This window comes from Oxyura jamaicensis, chromosome 11 (assembly GCF_011077185.1).
Source record: "Oxyura jamaicensis isolate SHBP4307 breed ruddy duck chromosome 11, BPBGC_Ojam_1.0, whole genome shotgun sequence".
Classification (NCBI taxonomy): Eukaryota; Metazoa; Chordata; class Aves; order Anseriformes; family Anatidae; genus Oxyura; species Oxyura jamaicensis.
In genome coordinates this window covers 19,095,852-19,118,416 of record NC_048903.1, presented here as the reverse complement: position 1 = coordinate 19,118,416, position 22,565 = coordinate 19,095,852, and the positions used below count along the sequence as shown (strand labels likewise).

General features: G+C 41.7%; 1 protein-coding gene across 4 annotated transcripts in view; it reads right to left on the bottom strand.

Annotated features, from left to right (window-relative positions):
* The window catches only part of BANP (BTG3 associated nuclear protein), a 144,405-nt gene extending 122,107 nt beyond the window's left edge, over positions 1-22,298 (bottom strand). For 2 of the 4 annotated variants that reach the window (XM_035336872.1, XM_035336873.1), the window contains exons 1-4: positions 22,091-22,293; positions 9,524-9,668; positions 8,111-8,205; positions 6,568-6,767 (exon numbers count right to left, since the gene is read on the bottom strand). In XM_035336872.1, the coding sequence (XP_035192763.1) occupies positions 6,568-6,767; positions 8,111-8,205; positions 9,524-9,593 (365 nt within the window). In that variant the 5' untranslated portion in view covers positions 9,594-9,668; positions 22,091-22,293. Of the gene's footprint in view, positions 1-6,567; positions 6,768-8,110; positions 8,206-9,523; positions 9,669-22,090 lie in introns of all 4 variants that reach the window. The other 2 variants (XM_035336871.1, XM_035336870.1) reach the window with 2 other exon arrangements.
* Between the last annotated feature and the right edge of the window lie 267 nt (positions 22,299-22,565).

Genomic DNA, 22,565 nt, shown 5'->3' with positions numbered 1-22,565 from the left:
AAAAAAAATGAGATACTAAACAAAATCTTAAAAGTTTAAAGAATGAATATGCTCTAAAGTCTTGATTTTTTTTTTAATTATGATCTTTGCATCTTGTTAATGTTGACTTTGTTCCCTAACTGGGAGTGCATCTGAAATGACCACAGTGAAAACAGGTCCCAGACAATCGTGCCCTCTTCCTTCAGCCCATTCCCCACAACCAGGCAGGCCTCGCAGAAGAGCCGCTCAACGCGAGGGCAGCGCGCTCATCCCCGGCTCTTCATGACACAATCCCATTAATTATAAACAGAACCCTCACTGGCTGAAGCTACAGATATGACACTCCAGCCGTTAATTTAAAACAAGTTTGTTTGCACACAATGCCATTGACTGACAACAGAAAGTGACAGGGAAAGCTTGTTAATTTATTGATACCGCAGGGTCCAGCCCAAAACAATGACAGAAGTTCATCTGTGTTTTTGTCAGCCACTCCCAGACTTCAAGGCCTGTGCTAAAGCCTCCGCTGGAAAGCGGCTCGAACGCAAGATATTCTGAAGGATAAGTAAACATTGCTTGCTTACAGAAAGTGACAGGAATTTCTGAAGACCTGATGAACTCCAGAACTCTTCCAGAGAGCCTCCTACCACGTTCTGATTACCACCCCAAATAACTGACTGTGTTTTCAAGACATTATCAATAACAACTGTTATTTTTTAAACATGGCTTAATTTTACTTTTTTTTTTTTTTTTTTTTTTTTCCAGGCTGACTGTTGAGTTGTCTTGGGGGGGCTGAATAAGCTACCAGACAAATATTGGTTCAGGCCTAAGTTCAGCACATGAGATCAGGCTCACGGCAGGCAGAATAATGTACCTGCAACTTGAAAAATAAACCATCTGCCATACATCTTTCAGGAAACTACAGCCCTCAATACATGCTTTGTTTCAAACCGTGGCAACCTGAAAAAATCCTTCCTGCAAATCGAGTGTCTTCAGACTTGAAGCAAGTGGACTTCCACTAAGGGAGAGCCAGCTTTTAATTTCACTTGAAGGTTTAACAATCCAAGAGGTTTATAATGCCAATCTATTTATCAATTAATTTAAAAAGGAATGAAAAAGTATCCATAAATTAAACTCAGAGAGTAGTTTACATTGCCTAATGAGTTGTATTATCGACCAAAGAAAACATGGAAAGGAGGTTAACTACATATCCCAGAGACTCAACAGCCACCTTTTAATAAAAAGAACTTAAGAATTACTATTCTTGTTAAAAGCCAGGAGCAGCACAGTTTGTTAAAATTAATTAAAAGTCCTTATGATAAAAATGCAATAAAAATGAAAAAGCTATTCAACATCTGATAGTATGAAATTAGATTGGTTAAGGGGTTGCAATTCCTAGAAAAAATATATATATATACAGAAGAAAAATTCCAGGCATTTGTTTTTTATACCTATACCTTGAATAGATTATTTTTTCCCTTTTCCCCTGAAGGCTCTATGCAGGGGACAACAGTACTTGTGGGAAATTCAAAACGAATGTCATACTATAACTTTTCTCCCTACTCCCATGCTGCTTTGCAACTTCATTTAAAATCATCTCACTTTTCAGTTTCATATTATTCACCTACAAAACCCCTTGTAAGCAACGACACACCACAAACACAGATCTGGAACTGCAAGCAGAGTGGATGAACAAACCCCATTCATCAAAACTTATTATGCTCTGTTGATTAATCTTAATCATAAAACAAACATGGTAACAAACTACACCTACAAAAATAAAGCAAGTTCTTATATCCCATCTGGTACACAACGGCTTCAAAAGCCTTCTCTTGTAAAACAGATGTAAACTCCTTGTTTTGTACATTAAGACAAAAAAGCTAAATGCTGTTTTCTAAAACCAGCTGACTTAAACTACCAACGCTGCATTTACGTGCAGCCAGGACTATCTGAAGCAGCTTTATTTTAACAAGAGAAGGGCCAACCCATTAACAAGTCGTACCCAAGGATACCGTATCAGGCCCTTGTACAAATATTGAGTGCATTAAACTCTGCAATTCCATTTAACTCTCCAGTTCCCATTAAAGACAAAAAGATATGAAATTCCATCTCTACGCTTAGTGATCGGTATCCTTAAATCGGTTAGCCACAAACGCATGGAGGAAAGAACCAGATGTATGCGGTCTGTATTTTAACTTTACCATAACAAAGGTTCAAAGAAAATATCAGAACTAAAGAAAACACTATTTACGTATTAATTTCCATATTTCAGAAGCATTTTTATCGCGAATAAAATATCAATTTAAAATTTAAATCCTCTCCAAAATCAATACGTTTCTAAAACTGTTACTCTCAGTTATATAACGATTATAAAAATCCTTAAAAACACAGTAGAATTGCACAACGTAACATTTGCAGAAAATATCCAGAAAAACAAATGATGGAGAGTTCTGTGAAACCAAAACAAATTCCTGTGTTATCTAAAGCAATCAACCTGAACCATTTATACTTAGGCTTACCCACGCAGAAAAATGATTAACGGAAACACGCTGACAAAAATAACACTGTTTCTGGACTGAAGTCTTTCAGATGAAATATTTTCTTTAAAATGTGGATAAAAGATTTTAGCTGCACTGTCACACGCTGCGTTCATCAACTTATAAATCTCAGGACCCGGGCACATGCTCCGTTTCAAACTTATCATTCAGGGCTGCCATTCTGACAGGCAGCCAGCACCGCACCAGCTGTTATCGAAGAAGCTTTCAGCAGCTACTGGAATTTCTGACCATCGTGGTACCTCATTAAGAAAAGTAATTAGATATTTTTAATAGCCGTATTGCCAGGAAATGTTGCAGATGGAGGACGATAGACTATCACTTCCTGGACGGGGGGAAGCGGGGCTGTACTAATGCTGCACGAAGCTGGAAAAGCTGGGATCGTTGGGACAAGGCACTTACTCCCCGTACCGACTCATTAACTTATGTTGCTACTGTTCTTGGCCCTTTTCAAGCTCCAAGTTTAACACAACTCAGTGCAATCTAAGGATTTGAGTTTTGAAACCTTCTGACAATCTTTCTTCTAAATAAACGTGGAGAAACTGTGCTTGTTTAGTTCTGCTCTTCATGTAGTAACTCACCGAAATACAGCAGATCACATCTCCAATTCTGCATGACTTCCTTTAAAACATTTTCTGATAGTTTTTGCTGTAGCTTAAGCTTCTTTCTAGATCTAAAAATTAGCCTGCTGTTCCTCTGTATCCCAGCTGTTCACAGAAATTGCTCTTTACCCAGGACCATATATCCTTTACCTTCCTGCATAGCTGCGCTGCATTTAGCTGGAATATAATGAAGTACCATAAAAGCAGATGAGCATCAACAGCAGGAACAAAAGAACTGAGCATGGTCCAGCATAAGTACACACCTTCACAGATGCAAAATATCAAGAGCAGTAGACAGTACTGTAATTTCTGAATGCAGCATTTCATAATTTTCCAAGAAACATCAACAAACCTTCAAAGTACACATACCCAGAAAAGGATGCTGGAAGATTTCCACACAAATCATGCCTCGCGTGCGTAATAGACAGAAAGCAGAGTAAGACTGAGACGTACTACATTTCTGTCCTGGGAGCTAAAGACATGGGGTGGTTCCTGATTTATTGCAAGTCTCCTTGAAAACTGCTGCTTCATTTCCCTAACAAGAGTTTTTAAAACTTGGAAACAATAGTTTGGCACCAAAAAAAAAAGTGCAAGTTATCCCATTAAGTCAACATGTTAAGTTTTCTAGAAAAGAGCATTTATCATTGAACGCAGGCCTGACACCCACTGCCAAAGTTACAGTGCTGCCTCCATAACACAACGGGATGGTCAGATGATGCTTTATCAACTCCATCTCATCAGCAGCCAATATACAACAGCACCACACACAGTTTAAGATCCCACATCATAGTCACAGCAGGCCGCAGTGCTCAGATGTGAATTTACCTGTTACACTGGAACTACAAAACTTCACCAGGAGGTGAGACAGAAGAAAGCCCCTCTGCCCGAGTTGTCCTGGTTTTCATCACTTGACCTGCACGTACTTCAAACTGACAAGCCTCAGGAAATTCATTTAATTTTAAAAGCACAAATACAACAGAGCAATCAAACTGCGCGAATTTATAACGCACAGTTCACGTGCTTGACTGTGTGCACTGCTGTCACACACATTTTGATCGTATTAAAACTGCATTAATATTAATAAATTAATGCAAACAACTAAAATACCAGAAAAAAAAAGTAAACAAAATTCACTGTAGAGTGGAAGGGAAGAGATGACAAATCTAAAGGCATTTTTTGAAAAAAGGTAAGGGTCTGCTTTACTGGTATCTGGTTGACGTGTCTTAGGTAACTACAGCATTTTTGTTAGAGCGGTTAGCCTAGTGTTATTGTGGCAGAAAAAGGAGATGGGGATTGAAGAATCTCATTCAGATGCAGAATCTGTTATCCAAACACTAACTGTGGCAGGCAGCTCTCCACTGCCATCTGCAATGGAAGGGGAAGAGGGACCAACGCAGAGTTGATACAACAGAACGGTCCACGCAGGTTGTGAATCAGGAACAATGAACAAGTGATTGACTTTTTTATGAGTGAACGAGAGACAGGGAACCTCAGTGAAACATTCCACTGCTGTGAAATTGAAGTGTTATTAATGCCAAAAAGCCCTGCAAGTTAAACACATACACCCCTGTTTTCTTTTGAGCCACATACACCATAGACTGCTACAAGAACAAAAAGCTTAGTGAAGATGCTTGCGTAATATTTCAGTTACTTGCTTGATGAGCCAAACAGTTATTATAGGTGCTTAATATCTTTTGATGTGGAATTTAGCTGTAATTGACCTTTTTCACATATCATAGGGGAACTCCAAAAGCGTGAGGAAATGTAGACACGGGACCTGTTTAAAGAAAAATTAAATGGAAAAAGGGAAAAGGAAAACGTCCAATGATCAAAATGATCATCAACAGCATACGAAAAAAGGCCAATAAAGGAATTCTGGAGTACCAACACTGTATTTGGACATCTAAAAAGGACATTTCTTTTGGAAAAGTATGAAGAAACGTGAACTGTTCCTAACAGGCAGGTGTCTGTTACAGCAAAACAAGCAGCCTATTTAAATCTACACTAAAAATAAAAGAGATACTGAACTCTTAAAAAGAGAGCAAGAACCACATCGAGTTCTTTGTCCTTTTGGATTTTTCAATAGAGATTTGGTACATTTCTGAAAATTAGACTCTATTCATCACAAGTAGTCACTTCCAATTGTGGGGTAACAGGTAGTCTGCATTATACAACAGGTACAACTGCACGAGCAAAGTGTTCCCTCTGAATGTAAAATCTCTAACTTTGAACTTCTTGTGGTAGCAAGATTATACTTCATCCTGTTTCATAAATACATGAACTGCAAGATATCGTAAAATGTGAGCATGAGCTGAGATACATTTGGAATACCTATTATACAAATAGCGATACTAAAAGTAAAAATAAATATATATATACACGCAGCAGTTAAACGTATAGTGGTATAAGAGAAAAAGGCTATTGTCTGTGGTTTGTTTTCTTACCTCACATGGATGTGCCTCACAACATAAAGGAATTATTTTTTTTCTATGGAGATGTAGAGTAGTGCACCTCGAACAGTGCACTGAGCAAAACATATCAAAAAGATATACAAAATATTTTTCAGTTATTAACAAATTCAGAGCAAGTGATGAAATACAACAGAAGATCAAAAACTGACAAAAAAGTGTATTAATTTCATGTATCTTGACTAGAATGGTATGATGTGAAAGTTGTCTATGAATATTACACAGTTGTAATGGAAAATAAAAAGTCATTACTTAAAGAAGTATTAAGTTTTTCCTAGCTGTAGAAATATGAATGATGGAAAAATCCTTACACAAAAGTCTCTCGATCATCGTACTCCTGTGGCTGGAATAATACCCATGGTAAAATGATAGGCACACCAGTATTTAAGATGTTTAGAACCGTATTAGGCAACTCATAAAGGTACTCCATGTCAAACCTTCCCTTTCAAAGTGGATTAGATTATTTCACAGATTGTCCACCTCCTACTTCTAACCCCCCAAATAAACATAGGTACTATTCTACCAGGAGTCTTTAGAAAATAAGCACATGTAACAAACTCTGCTGTATTTGTCTGATAAAAGTAAAATGAGAAGCAATCAGAATGATGAACTCACCAATGCAAAACAACCACATAAATAAAAGTAAAACATGTCTACAAAACCCATCTAAAACAGATGATGTGACTTTTCCAGAGATGGATGACTCTGTCTAGTTTAAGTCAAAATTAAATGTGGAAATAGTTGCAAACTGTCCGTGGACCGATGTGACACGATCACTCTTGTTCTAAGTAGAAGTAACATCATGAAACTGGTTCAAAAATTACCTCTGAGAAAATAATTCTACATTCATAAGCAGCACACCAAGTTCCTGACAGTTATATAGAAAGCTGCAGAGCTTGACGCCAGGGAAAAGGATTTGCGTTATTTTAAAAAGGCACATCGATGAGTAATCTATTCTTTTCTTACCATCGTACTTTATTGCAGGTCTGTGTAGCGCCAAGAGGAGAACCTGCCACCATGGGGACTTGGATGGGGCTGTGCTGTTTGTTCATGACAAGATCCAGCTTCTCTTCCAGTGATTTACAGGTAGCCTCTAGTGCCAGCAACTTCGCCTCAATGCTATCCAGTCGCAGGCATATTGTCTGATTAATGGAATACAGGAACGACTAGAAAGGGGAGAATGCAAGAGAAACTGCTTTTAAAGACTTACACATTTATCTTCAGCAACATACACATAAGGAAGCTCCAGATAAATGTGACTGAAAAACAATTCTAAAGGAACGAGCAATGTGCCTAGTGACTAAATTCAGCCACATACAGACCCGATGACATTCAGGAGCATTTTAATATTCTCATAGTCTTTCAGATCTTTATTTAGAAGCCAAAAGCATCCAAGCCAAACACATTTTCACCTAAGCACTTTGTTACTATGATTTCATACTCCAAAAAATCATTTTAAATCACATGCCAAAGCCTTTCATTCAATATATTTAAAAACAAAAGTACATAAATCAATGAAAGCATCCTTCTGGATAAAGCTAAATAAGAATTTCTTTCCTTTTCCAAACAGATACATTTGGATAATTACAGTGGAATTGCTTCAACACAAATCACTTCAGGGACAATAAATGCCACTCACTTCAGTTTTCTCCTGGACAGCAAATCAAGAAAAGCAAATAAACAAACTTTGTTTTCCTAAGCAATTTTATTTAAAAGAAAGCATATTCCACTTGGTTCCCCTTGGGAAAAATAGGCTATTGAAGGGTAATGGTACACACATACTCCTCTGCAAACAGCAACTGTGCCATCTTGTGGCCCTCAACTACAATTTATGGCGTGATCAAGCTGCTTTGCAGTGCTGCTTTCCCCCCACTCTCCTAATACAGAGCTCCAGTTTCTACAGCAGAATTTCTAGACAAAATCACATACTGCTTAATGTGCATGGCAGTAAAATAGAACTCACGCTTAAAAGACAAAAACGTTACTAAAACACAATAGTGGGAGCAGCACGGGAAGTTCTGCAAGTACAGAAGAGCCTGAGCTGCTGAGCCTGAACCAAATATAGCTCAACTCATAGGAGAACGTTGTTAGCTTAAAATAATAATTTAAAACATGCTGAAAGAATCTGCATATTGTAATAAAAATATATTCAATTTATTTAAAATATACTTATTACAATACCTGGGTATTGTCATACTACATTCAAATTTATTCCTAAGAGGTGAGTTTATTCACTTCATTAAAGAAGATGGAGTGATGTTTGGCTACTAGAATTATTTCTGATTAAGTTTTACATTGCTTATAAATTTTTTGCTAATGATTTTATACCAGGAGACTAGCCAATTATGCAGATTTTAAAATTTATGCAGAAAATGAACACACAAACATTTACAAGAAGGATATATTTCCAGTATTGTGCACGAGCATTAGTTCAATTGATATCATTTCCCCAAGAAAGCTAATTTAATTGGTATTATGAATAAAAACAGAAAAAGGGTATTATTCTAACCTTAATAGAGGGATCCTGGCAGTTAATTTCTATACGCTGACGTTTCAGAGTAGGCTCTACGTCATCGTCTGTCACTTCATGATTCTCCAACACAACTGCAAAGAAAAATAAGCATTGCCATAGCTTATAATACAAGAGGCAAGACTTGGATTACAAACATATTAAATGGACAAATCAACATGAAAGGAGTTTAGTTAACATACTGTATATTTTTTTTTTCTTTTTTTTAATGTTTTCTCTATACATATGCTAACTTACTTCTGGCTTCTGAACCCTCACACTCTGCAGAACTGTAAGCAGTTCTAATTCCGCAGGAATGCAGGATTTCTCCCACTCTGTTCACAGAATCATAGAATCATTTAGGTTGGAAAAGACTTCTAAGATCATCTGGTCCAAGCTTTACCCCGGCGCTGCCAAGTCCACCAGTAAACCATTAATTTCTCTCCAGTAGAGAAAATTTTCCAAAATAAGTACTTGGTTATACAGACCTATATATTCTAAACACTTTTAATCTAGAGGTAAACACTCTGAAGAAACAATAACAGAAGTGTTCTGAACTTAGAAGTGGAAAACCTTGCTGGTAAAATCAAGAGGTAGAGCCCTGAACAGCATCACAGTCAGAGCATCACCTGAAACGAGCCCAGGTTCAAGGTCCTTTATGAAACTGAGCAAAGGAAAGCTTGTTAAAGGCTCACCATGCTACAGGTGATAATCCTTGGATGCCCACCAAGTTATGAGCAAGGCTGGGACGGGTAAGTCTCAGCTCCTCCTCCATCTGTTTGGGTACATTTCTGAAAGAACTTTTCTGTTCTGCATCAGAAAAGTGTTTTTAAGTGTGGTTATGTTTTCTGTACCTGTAGTTACTGTTCTTTCTGTCAACACTTACTCACTTATACATGACAGCATTGGATTAAGTTCTGTAGTTGATTTCAACACATTTTCCCTTAGTAGATCAAATTCTAAGCAAAGGAAATCACAGTGTTTGCTTTCAGAAGTGTTTTCTCAAATTTACTGACATTTTGCTATAAATCCAAGGAATTTTAATAATTTCTGAGATAATACGTTTTACAAGTAAAACAATGATTCATAATAGATGGGCGATAGTTGGTATTTGAGGAAAAGTCTCAAACATGGATCTGGTCTGAAATAGTTTTGGCAGCGGTCTACCTTTGAAGAGAAAAAAAAAAAAGTCTTCAAAAGAAAAATAAAAAAATAAAAATAAATTTGATCCAAAGGGTACTAGAGATCTGTAAGTAAAGCTGTCCAAGGCAGTCTTAGCAAGTGCCTCTCAAAGTAAATAGTGCAGCAGCACTTTATATTTTTTTTAAAGCAGCTCAGCAGTGATTTCCACCTTGTAAATGGGTAATACCGTACATTATCTTTCTCATGCCATCGCTGCCACCTCTACTGTACCTGGGTTATCTGGAGTCAAGTCTTCAACAGCAATCTGAACAACATCTGCCAAGTCCTGTTCTGACATCATTCAGAAGCAGGCTGCAATGTCCCGTCACACACCACCGCAGGCCCCCAAGTAAGTAATTTTACGAGACATGCAATCCTGAAAAACAGCAGCAAGAGGAGCGTTAATACTTGATACTTGAATACGGCCATCACGCATCTGCATCAACTTTCTACATTATGAGCAGGCTGAGAGCACAAGCTCACCTTTCTGATTAACCTCGCTGCATTTTCCCAGTGGATAAGGAGACCGGGTAGTATCAGAGACTGGGCATTTTAACAGTGTAAAACACAAACTGTTTTCTTTAAATTGCTTTAAAAAAAAAAGAATATAAAAAAAAAGCATATAAGTGTCTACAAGAACATTCATAAACTGCAGGGTTTTAATTTGCAAACTTCCTTAGCTCTAGGGAGTGATCAGACCGAAGTGTTGATGTTGCAATGGCATATGAAGCTCCCAGACCACACTGGCTACCGCAATCCGTACAGATCCATATGAACATAAAGTCCTGCCACGTCCTACCGAAGGCCTACCAACTTTAACGGGCACCTAAAGTTCAGTGAGAACAGGGAGCTTCTTTGCAGCTAGTTACAAACAGACTTGAAACAAAACTTTTTTGGGGTACTGAACCTGTTTTTTCCACAATTCAATACTACTGAAGGCATTTTCAGAATACGACCCTGATTTCTCAGCCCTGCTCCCTTGGAACCCTCCATCAAGGTTATTTATTAGTGTTTTAAGAGAAGCCTTCAGCCTGTAAAATTGAATTAAAGTCACTGGAACCATTTGTATCTCTGCTTTCCCACAGTCATAAAAGGACAGACAATGAACACAAGGAGATCAGTCTTTTTTTTCCTTTTTAACCTGAAGCAAAAAACACTAGCGAAATAATTTCAGGTTTACCAGTGGAAATGGCAACTCATCCCTTAACATCGATGCTGAATCAACTCCAGCTATGCATAAAGACTTTCCTCTTTCCCTTTCCCCCTCGAACACAAGAAAGCCATTAAGCAGACAGGTGGAGCACCAGCTTCTGAAGAGAGGAGCAGAAGGTGGAGAAGGGGCTGCGCGTCGCGAGAGCCCATCTCCGGAGGAGGACTCCCCACATCTCGCAGTTGTTTACTCAAAATCCCAGCGCTGCCAATACTGAGTCATCTGAAATTCTGATGGTGGTGAAAAACTGCTGGGAGCGCGCAGCGCGTGGCAGCCCGCCCAAGAAAACTGGCGATGCGTTAGTGCATGTGGATGCCATTTTGGCAAATCGCATTTGCCATTTCTGAGAAATCCTGGTAGGCGGCCAGTCCTAACATAATAAAACAGCTGTGCTCGAGTTACTGTTTCATAATGTCACATACTGCAAGTAACACGAAGAGCCCTGCCCTGGATGTGAGGACGGCCACCACTCCAAACGCTAAAAATGGACAAAGTCGAACAAAGCCCAATTTAACACTGTGTCTGTTTACACAACGCTACTCTTCCCTGATGCTTCGTGCGTTGCTTTACCAGCTTTATCCACCAACACATCAGTACTTAGCAAGTCATTCCAAAGGATTTTTTCTTTAAATCTGTTCTGATACATATTTAGCCTTTCAAAACTCATTCTATGAAGTATTGACACAAATTAAACCTTTCTGCAACACAAAAAAATAATAATTTCACCCTTCTGACCTCTGTTCTCCAGCTCTTATGGGTCGTAGTCTGAAAGTATTCAACCATAGGTCAGAAAATAAGTCCTGAAAGATTCCGTCTTTAAACAACGGCATACCAACCAGACTGGGACTGGGAAAAGAGCTATTACACATACACAGCAACGTTTCTTCATAACAACACCATTTATTTCCATTTCAACAAGTTGTATTACAATTTCAGGAAAACATACACCGCAATTAGGCAACCTCGGGACAGAACACCTTTCTGCAGTCGCTCCAGGCTGAACAAAATATCCTTCTGCTGTGACCAGAGTCAGTGAGCTCCTGGATCCAAACGTGGAGAAAAAAGAGGTAGTTGTTGTTAATGCTAGATGGGAGGGTTGGGAAAGCACCGCCCAAGCGAGCTCCGCTGGGTGATGCTAGCGCAGCAGCCACCACAACTTGAAAACGTTCCTCTGAAAGATTCAGAATTTCAATTTACAACTGAAAATGTCAGTGGTGGGCTATTCTGATAAAGTTTAACAGGATTAAAGTTAGAATTAGATTATTACCTTTAAAATCCCTTAGTTCAGAATAACAACCTCCCCAATACATTTTCCACGTATTTTACTCAATGAAGTTTTTAGCAACATTTCCTGAAGCAGAACACTTCCTTTCTCAACATTTGCCTTTTTTTTTTTTTTTTAACTCCCTCCCCTTTCGTTCTCCTGGCTCTAACACTAGTCCCCATTAATTCTAAGTTAAATGTAGGTACATTGGCATCGAGAACCCAATGCTGAAATATTACCTGGACCAAATACCAAGGTATAAGAAAAAAAATAGAGACAGCCAGGAAGCTCAGCATAAAGCCCATCAGGGACAGCCAGGCTCCACAAATGAAATGCCCTCACGTTGTTCCCCCCAGGTGTGGGGGAGGTGGATGACCAGAGCAGTATTTTGTAGTCAGAGAAGAGACGAGGTATGGGAAAAGGATGGAAGATATCTCATTAATAAGTTCGTTACAGGAGGCCTTGGCCAGCCAAACTCAAACTGGCTCCAGCTGAGCTATTTCCACAGATCCACTCCTCCTGGGGGCTGGAGGAGGCGCCTTCAGCTCTCACCCAGCACAAATTCAAGCCCGGGGTTAGGAGGTGGCTCTCCCGCAGCAGGATGTGCCCCTGCTTCCAAAAGCCTCGAGCGGTGCCGCAGCCGCCGGCTGCTCTACGGCGCTCAGGCACGCTCATACCTGGAGTTGTGCGCGATACAGCTGGAGCAGGTCAGATAAAGTGCTCCAAATATCTCTGTGAGCGCTCTTACTCAGAGTTGATAGACCTAAGACAGATTTAAGATAGCCTCTGCTTAATTAAGGAAGTATTTGTAAGCAGCCAAATTAAATTCAGGGCACCTGGATTCTAGATTAGTTTATGCACATGTGAGTTTAATGCAATTTAATTAATCCATTTTAAATTGTTAATTTAGAGTAATTCTTCCGAGCATTCCCTTGTAAACAAACCTATTTGCTGGAATATCTGATGGCTTTACAAAATCGTAGGGCACCATTCCAAGGTGTATCATCAAAATCATCCAGTGACTCGTTAACATACAAAAACATGCACCGAACAGAAATCTTCTCCCTTGTCCTCACTACTGAGGGTAAACACTGTATTAAAGCAAACAAATGTTCTACTCCACATGGTGTTTACTTGAACTTCTCTTATTTGAGCAGATAATTAGTGCCTGGCTGGTATTTCTCAACCCTACTGATAAATGAAGAAAAATCTATCTTACCTAACAGGTGAGGCATTACCCAATAAAAAGTGGCAACTTAATAGCACGTAGGGTTAAACGCAGGAGCTCTCAGCCTCCTTTACACCCCCGTTCTCTGAAGCTACTGTCTGTCAAAATACGAAGTCAAAAATGATTTTCAACAACAAAAAACACATTTTACACTTCTTTAATACTGGTAAAAATGATGCAGGAGAATCTTTCTTAGCTTCTGTTTAGCTTTTGTCCTTAAAAGGAAAGTAAAACCAGTGTTTTATGTAAATTTCAGAGTAAAACTATGCCACAAGCATGTTAACAGTTTAAAACTGAGTGTAATATACGTGCACATTTGGTTCAGCCAAAGATCAGAAAAAGCCTGCCCTCCCAGGACATGACAAAGTCATCCCCTACCTAGGAAAGCAAGGGCACTGCCCGTAACAATCTGCAGGCAGATATCTAAAATAAATATCAATACTGTGCGATGCTGATAGACTCCAGGACCAGTTTTTAAATGGAGACAGCAACACAGAGAGGGGAACAGCCGCTTCAGAAACAAAGGATCTTGAAATTTCTTTGGAGAGCAAAATCTTGCAGGGAGGCAGAAATTCTCAAATACTGTTGTGAAAGAATTATCATTACCATTGTGTATATGTACGTACACACACACGTACATCGTTCCACCTGGTACAAGCCACTGGTTTGCCTGGGTGTCTGTTTCTAACTCTGCCGATGCGCTGCCCTCGGCCACAACCCAACAGGACCTAAGCAGAACACAACCGCCACGCAGTCCTGCGTGCTCAGCCCCACTCGGCACGTTCCGGCACGAGAAACCCGGCAGTAGGTGTGTGGCCACATCCACCAGAAGCTCGAGCACAAGCTCTCCGTGGACCTTGTACAAACGTCATGTGCAAACCCCCCCTGCTGCCAAAGCTGTGATGGAATTATTCCCAAAGGAGCTAGGAAGATGTTAACACCTACCACAAGTGCACTTTCAGGTGCTTCAGCGTGTAAAGAAGTCTGAATTCAATTTTACGGACATATAATCCCGTTGACCTTAGTGAGACTGCCCATATGGACGTGATATACTTAAGTGCTTGCAGATTCAGGGCCCTAAAGCGGAGGTCAGTTTCCTGCATCACTGTGAAATTGCTCAGGATATTGGTCGTTAATGCGAGGCACGATTTGTGCGGCTCAAAACCCAGCGAACATGAAACAAGAACCACTCAAGCAGCGCAGGCAGGGTGCAGAACCAGATGTACCGTGCTTTATTGTTTTCGCCCATAGACGGAGAATCTTTATTGATAACATCCCCTCAGAAACATGAGCACTTCAGTTCAGAGACCAGGCTTCTAGAACCCTTTTCCTATCACGTACATAGACGTCCCTCCCAGTCTCAAAGATCTTCATCTGATGACTGGAGGGGGGTGAGATAGGCAGCCCAGATGTCCTTTTAACTTTGGGTGCCTGTAGCCATTTGAGATTAGCAGCTTTCCCTCCCCAGTAACCTCTTCAGGCATCTCGTTCCGCGTTACTTCAGGCTGATTGAGGGAATGCCAAACAAGTGCCTAACAATCTGAATTATTTGGGGCCGATCTCAGTTCTCTACAATTACAACACTGATAAAAGTATTTCGCTTCTGTGCCGCAGCAAGATCCAAAACATCGCGCAGATGTTGGGAATGGATGTGGTTTGGGTGAGATTACCAGCACGCCTTGAATGCCTGCAGAGTGCACTCCGACTAACAAAGGCAGCTCCAAAGCACACCTGAACTCCTCCCGACACTGTGCCCGTGGAGCCGTGGACCTTCCGACAGCAAAACAGCCTCAGAAAGACAGCCCAAGTTTGGTCTTGTAAATTCGCTATTCGGAAGTACCACCCGGTAGTCCTAGCAAACTGGCAGTCCTGTTTAAAAAGCAATCAAATCTAAACGCTAACACTTATTCTAGTTGAAATGTGAATGAACAAGAAAAATGAATGGGATGTTGAAGAGCGAGCTGTACCCCAAAGAGCTGCACCCCCACTTCAGTGCTACTGTCCAAAGGAAAAACCAGAACATTAAGTGTATGAGAAAGAGCAAAACTTTGCTTGAGGTGTAATACTGCAGTGTAAGTGGATCACACAGCAGACAAAGCACTGCACTGAAATATTTGAATTGTGGGTGCTTCGCTTCCTGTCCTCCGTCACAAAACTCAAAGGGTATTAAGAAGTTATGCTTCATCTAAAGTGAAAGAAGCCACGGAAGGTTACACACTTCAGGTCTGGTACGATGTGTGCTACTGGCCCACCCAGGGATCGAGGCAGGATTCAATTTTCCCTTCTGGAGAGAAAAAAGAATACTCCCCTCAGAAATAAAAAATAAATAAAAATAAAAAAGCAAAGTGCAGGATCTGCCTGGCTCCTCAGCAGATGGTGTTTAAATGAGTTGATGCTACTCATCCTGCAGGGGAAACTCAAAGAGGAAACAACCATAATTTCTAAACATCTCAAAGGGCTTTATTGAGAAGTGACTAAGAGCTGGGGTACGGGGTGGGAAATGGGGACTTCTTCTGGAAAAATGGCATTCCAGAAGTCACTGGTATCTGAAACATCACCAGCTACGACATGAACCTAGCGCTCATTCGGAGCAGGTAGCACCCCAAGTTCTTGCGTCATGCTCGCTTCCATAAGCAGCAGGGCAGAGCAGGACAGCAAACGAGCTTCACCCGCTGCTACTTGAAAGATCTGCAGAGGCAGCGAGAAGCTGGCTGAGAAAAGCCGCGGGGTCCTCTTCCAGTCTCAGGAATCCAACGCTTGGAGGATGGGTACAAGCAGTACAAACGCCTGTTTTACAGACGTACGGACACAGCCTTTGTCAGGTGAGTCTCCTCCGCAGCACAGGGATCTGCATGACGTTCATGAAACTCAGCTTCTTGCACAAAGGACCAGGGGACCACATTATCCCCCAGCGAGGACGCAGAGACTGAAGCCAAGTCTGTCACCAGATCTTTGGCCATAAATTTGCACGAGAGATGAGTTTGGAAAATACAATTTCTATCACCATTGAGTTTCATTACTTCAAGAAAAAAAAAGTGCACCAATAACAAAACATTTTGAAATTTCATTGGCATAGACTAAAATCATTTTGAGAAACTTTGAATTTTTTCCCCATATGAAGTGGAAGCCAAAAAGTTAACGTTCTTTAAGACTACGTGATACATTTACAGATGCTTCCAAGCTAATAATACTATGTATTTGTCTAGTATTTGAGATACTTCCTGTATAACTACTGGTTCAGCTCCAAATTATATATATTTTTTTCCTAAGAAATAAATACATGGGCAGACTAAGAAATCTAGATAGCAGTGACATGTACAGACCATTAAGTGATGCCCCCGAATCTTTACTCTGCAGGTTTAGGTTTGATTCCTGCAGACTGAACCTTCAGGACCATCCCTCACAGAACAGCTAGAGAAGTACACCGAGTGCAAGGAAGGAACACAGCACTAAAAAGGACTAAAAAGGACATTCATCCATTCCTGAAAGTAACTGTGCTTTGAGGCTGAGGACAAATCAGTCCAACCAGCAGGAACCTGCTCATGTGTCTGAAGAAGCTAAGCTTGCCTAACTCACCAGAAGATGATAGAGAAAAATACACCATGTGCATTATCCAGATAAAATGTATTGCATGCTGTTTGCTGGTTAAAACTTCAAATGTCTCTCAAATGCCAGGAAATAGCAGTGAAACTGCACTCTGGAGGTTCCTAATGCCTAGAACTATACGGAATACACCCCAAAAGATCAAAAAGAGGACAAAGCTGCAGCCGTAGGCAGCTGCAGCAACAGCCCCCGAGTCTATAAATACTTACAGTAATAGTAGCAGTCAGATGGCAAACAGTAACAACTTTAAAAAAAAACTACTTCAAAAAACTGTATAGCTTTGTAAAGCTACCCTGTAAAGAAAAATAAAGCAATTACTATCTGTTGAGCAAATAGCCCTGAAGAGGCATAGCTGGGCTTTTAACAAGGGAATATCATCACACGCACGAGACAGGACTGATCTAGATCTCTGGTCTTCAGAACTGAAGCTTTTTTTCTGTTATTTAGGAATCAAAACACATTGCCACGCTCCAGCCAAAAGCTTCAAGTATTATTTGTTATCTAGAAACAGCAAGGAGCTTATTGAGGAATATTTCAGCAGAACATATGGTAATTTCATATTTGCATCCCCTTTGGAAAGCGGAAAATAAGTCACATAACAAAAGGGTTGCAACTAAAAATAACATTTTTTTTAAGTTGTCAGATGCTGCTGGAAGAGAGAAGGAGGTGAAAAAAATGTCAATATTACAACACTTGCTAAAATCTGCTGAACAAAATGACAGTTTCTGAATATTGACCACCTACATGGTGACTTATACCTGACAAAAAGCATTTGCGTGTGTTTCTAAGGCAACTTCATTAACCGTTTCAGTAATAAGGAGCAACCCCTGAAGTTTACCTCCTGCTTCATACTTTAATTCTCTCCGTTCTACTGCAATTGTTTGCCTAGACTTTTCTCCACATATCCGTCAATCTGTGTTATTTTAAACTGATTTCCCTTTTGCAATGCAAAGCATACAGCTGAGATCAAAGGATGGAAAACAGATTTTAAGGAAATTAGCACAGCTTTCAATTTCTACCTCGGAAAGCCCAGGTTTTCCATTATGCTCTCCAATTATTTCCGTATCACAAAGTAATTTTTTCTCATTAAAAATAATTCTCTGTTCTCAAGCAAACAGCTTAACGAACAGGATCTCAGCATATTAAATTTTAAATGACCCCTGGAATAACAAGGTTGATTTCATTCAATGGAATTACTTGCATTATTTTCAAGAAATCTTGGAGACTATTATTTGCTCTTAATAGCTAAAGACATGAGTAAATTCAGCGTGTTTCAAACTGAAATCGTAGCAGCAGGCAGATCAAACTAGAAATTGGCTGACACAGATCTTCTCCAGTTTAACAACATCCATACTTCTCCAGCATAAAGAGTCAGAGCGTTCTCTACTTAAAGCCATGTAAAAGATCGCTGAGAGGCTTCAGGTAGCGTACAAATGGCTTTTATGTTTCTGGAAGCAGACAGGCTGCAGAAGGGACCTGTCGTTGCCTAGATAAAACAAAAGCCACAGCAATCAAGCCCTACCCCTTGGACAGCGGCCTGGTGCTCGAGCCACACACAACCCTTGAGGAACATGTGCAGCTCCCGCTTCGTGGCCACATCACGTTCCTGACAGCACGCTACGCCAGCACTGCTCGCTGAAAAGCCCCACTGGTGGAATTCAAACCCAAAGGAATCACCGAGGGGAACATCACGTCCCCTGCTGTTTTGCAAAGGAACGGCGCTGCTGAGGCCACTTCCATCTGGCTGACCCCGCTCCACATCCAAGGCTGCTGCTGCCCTTCTGCCAAGAGGCCGGGCGCACATCGCAACGCGCCGCTGGCAGTGTCGTGGAGCACAGATGCTAAGCCACAGTCCTCTCATCGCCACATCCACTCACCGTTGTAGAACCAGCTCTTTAGAGACGGAAAATGAAGGTGGAGCAGGCTGTGGGAATGAGACACACATCTGGCCCTGACCCCATCCCACACGTGCTGTGAGATACCCAGCTTAGTGCTGCCTTTTCACGGGCACAGGCACTTAAACTGGAAGGTTACAGGGTTATTACAGGATTAGAAAGTTTCCATTTCCCTTTGCAAAGTTACTTCGCTATAGCTTTTGAAGGTTTTGCCCTGGAGAGCTATTCAGTCTGAGCACAGGAGACACCCAGGACAGCACCTGCACACGGGCTTGCCTGGACTCTGAAAAGCGTACGGCAAAGATTTCACTTCTGTCTGTAGATCCTTGACGTGTGGCTCAAGTTCAAGGAAAACTCGTGCAAAAACACTGTATTCTTTTGTGTTTGTCTTACCTCAGGCAGAAACTAGATAACTAAAGGGAACAAATATTTTCTATTTTTTCCTAAAAAATTCTGATCTAGCACTTCTGGTGGAAGAAGCCAATGCTGTTACAGGCTCCTACTATCAAGAGCACCGTGGCTAACATAAGATCTACAATGAAACAGGTAACCTACTTACTCAGAAGTCTAACAGTTTTCCCTCCTGCAACCACTTAGAAAAAGGAAACATCCAAGCTCCCAAAACAGACCTCAGCACTGCTTTAAAACACAGCGGTAACACTAATGTTTTTAAATTCTTACCAAAAATATTTATGAAGATAATCTGAAGAGCATCACGTAAGTAGAAAAACACAGATCACGTACTCTTCTGACACACTTTCATCACTACAGTCTGATCCTGTTTTGCCATTCCCCTCCTTCCTCCGGAGAAAAAAGTAATTTCAGCTTTAAATGTGCAAGAGTATCTACCAGTGGGCTGTTAGAGCTAAGGTGACACACGTAGAAGATGTGTTTACAAGGAGCAGGGAAGCGAGCGGTGTTTTTCTTTACAGTTTCTATGAATTCACACCATGGGAAAGCAGATGTGCACTATTTTTCATCATAAGATAAGGATGCTCAAATTTTCAGAGGAAAACTTGAACATAACTTATTTATCCCTTACGTAGTTTGGGTTTCTACCCTTTAAGTCAGGGTTTTTGTTTTTTTTTTTTTTTTTTTTTTTTTTACGAACAGGAACCAAGAAAAAGGAATTTTGTTCAACAGACGTCATAAATTATTTTATTTGAAGTCCCAAATGTAAAGGATTTTATAAAGGTAATCTTTTTGTGCATGTCCGCTTACTGTCTTCACATGCAGTCTAACAAGCAGTGAGCAAAACTAAGTGCTTAACAGTAGCTTTGAAAAAAGCTAAAACTGCAAGGAAACAAGTGTTTGACATGACTTTTAAAGACATTTTATTATTTTTATTTTTACTTGAAAAAAAGAGTATGATTTAGCTTTTAATGAATATGTAAAAACCAGAAAACAAGTCAAATTACTTCAATAGATAATAACTATCAAGTTCCAAACTAGAGGAAATCAAATCTGTAGAAAAAAAGATTTATTGGTGAGGTTTAGCATACATGGATGTTTTGTTGTTCTAATCATTTGATTCACATTGTCTCCTCCTACAAGTAGCTCCTGCTGTTCTGCTCAACTCACATAAACAGTTTCTGTAGATCTCTGGGGCAAGAGCTTCTGTGCACAAAGAAATGCCCATCTCCTCCTTCTAAAATGAATGTAATCAGAGAGCTTTTAATTTGCTTTCTAAGAAGCATCACAGGAATTTGAATTCAAGACATTCTTCAGTGACAAAGACATTCAAATTCTGAAAAAATAAGATGTGTATTCTTCCTGCACAAACGATGCTTTACAAGTTCAGAGCAAAGCTGAAGACCGGAGACGAGGTGAAATCCTTGCAAACGTGAGCGTGTTACTGTAATTAATGTGAGTCTGAACCCCACAGCCACGCACTACTCTGCAAACCCAGGGTAAACCCGTAAGTAGCTCTCCCCGCTACAAGGAGGTGCAAGCTCATCTTTCTTCACCTCATCTGTACAAAACCATGCAAGAAGTGTACGTTGTCCTGTGCTAAAAACAGCTCAGGCAGGAAACACAAGCCCTTCTGCAAGACGCTCAGCAGAGTACGTGCTGACGGGGCCCTGTCAGCTATGAACGTTGGCAGCCGGCGCTCGCCGCGTTCCTGCTGTCCTTCTAACGCACCCCGTTACTCCTTGAAGTCTTAAAACCCATTCTATAACCACACAATTAATACATGGCTTAATAATTAAGGCACTAAAGCCAGTTTCTGTTACGGTTAAATGAATATAAGTTAAAAACAAAGATAAAAGTTACAAAATATTTTCATCTTCTAAAGCAGATGGAATATTAACGCTTCCAGAACCCAAACACCATCTTTCGCTCTTTTTGATAAATTAGCTAGACGTTCTTCCTAACATCTTTTCAAGCATTACTGAAAACTGAACTGCTGCCAAGAAGCCACTTAATGTATGGAATAAGGCTCTTCCCATTTCGGGATCACTCGTTATTCTGGTCAATTTTTATGGACAACCGTTTCACAGGTACGCTAGTATTTCCTGACCTAGTCAATCCGTTGTTTCACGAGGCACCATTACGACGTTATTAAGACAAGGGGTTTTTGTGTTTGTTTATTTTAAAATCTTGCTCTGAGTCCTCAAAATCCTACAGACACATTTTATCTGTTTCATGAGAGGCTGAAATCAAAAGGGAACTGCAGCTCAGGTAACCTCACACAGAAGGCAAAAAAAAAGTCATTTTACAATAAATTACCCAATTATCATTTTACTGCAATATGAAAGCTGCTCCAGCTGAAGCACTCAGTTGCTAAAACCCCTCCAAACTTGTTTCCTTTTGAAAAAAAAAAAAAAAAATCTTCCCTTGAGTATTCTAAAAATAAACTGATACATAAAGTATACCCATAGCAGGATAAAATTACTATATTTGGTAGCGTGCACAATTTCCCACGGTACGGGAATTTAAAAAAAAATAAAGAAAAAGAAGAACCATTGAAATTATGGATACAGAGGGAAGATAGATGTGATCAAGACTGCTTTACCAAACATACTGCTAGCATGATCAGGCTGGGAAACACCAGCCCAGACAGGACCGTGAAAACCCCTTGCTCTGACACGGGCAGGGCACGGCACCCCCTGCAGCAGCCCCTTCCCTCCCTGAGGGGAAAAAGCAGAGGCTGAGGCCGGGGCTGAGAAGGGCTGCGGCTGAGCTGGGGGCAGCTGTGAGCGGGGGAGGCCGCGCTGCCCCTTCCCTCCCCCGTCCTCCCGAGGGCCGGGGGCGCACCCCGGGGTGGGGAGAGGACGAGGCCGGGCTCCCCGAGGAGAGGCAGCGAGAGAAAGGCCCGCGGAGCCCCAGCACGGAGCGGCGACCCCGTCCCGCTGCCCGCCTGAGGAGATGGAGGCCGGCGGGCAGCGAGGCGCCGAGGAGGCCCCGGCCTCCCCCACACACACCCCCCCGGGCCTCGGCCCCTCCCCGGAGCCGCCGCCCCGCGGGCCGGGTGCTCGGGCGGCCCCGTGAGGAGCCTAGGAAGGAGGCGGCGGAGGGAGCCGGAGCCCCTCAGGCCCGCCGGGAGGCCCCCCGGGAGCTCGGCCCCAGCCGGCCGGCCGCGGGGCGCCGCGGTTACCGTGTGCGGGGCCCAATTCTCGTGGTGTTTGTCGGGCGGCTGCGATAATGGCGTCCTTCCTCGCGAGACGGCTCCGGCTCCGCAGCGCGCAGGCTCCAACGCGCCGAGCCCGCTCGGCCCCCGCCCTCCCCGGCCGCCCGCGCCTGCGTGCCGACGGACGGGGCTCGCAGCCGCCCCTCCGCCGCCGAGCCCGCCGGGACGGACTACAAGTCCCAGGGGGCCGAGCGGCCGCTCCTCGCTGCCGGCCCCGCCGGGCAGGCCGGGAGCTGTAGTACACGCGGGTGGGGCGGTGCGTTCTGGGAATTGGAGTCCGCAAAGCGACAGCCCCGCAAGGCGCACGGGACAGTTCATATACCTTACTCGCACCTTACTCACACTTTACTCGGTCTTTACTCGGACCTTACTCGTTACTCATCCCCCCCAACACACCCTTTACTCACACCTTACACACTTCACATCTCACAATCCTCAAACG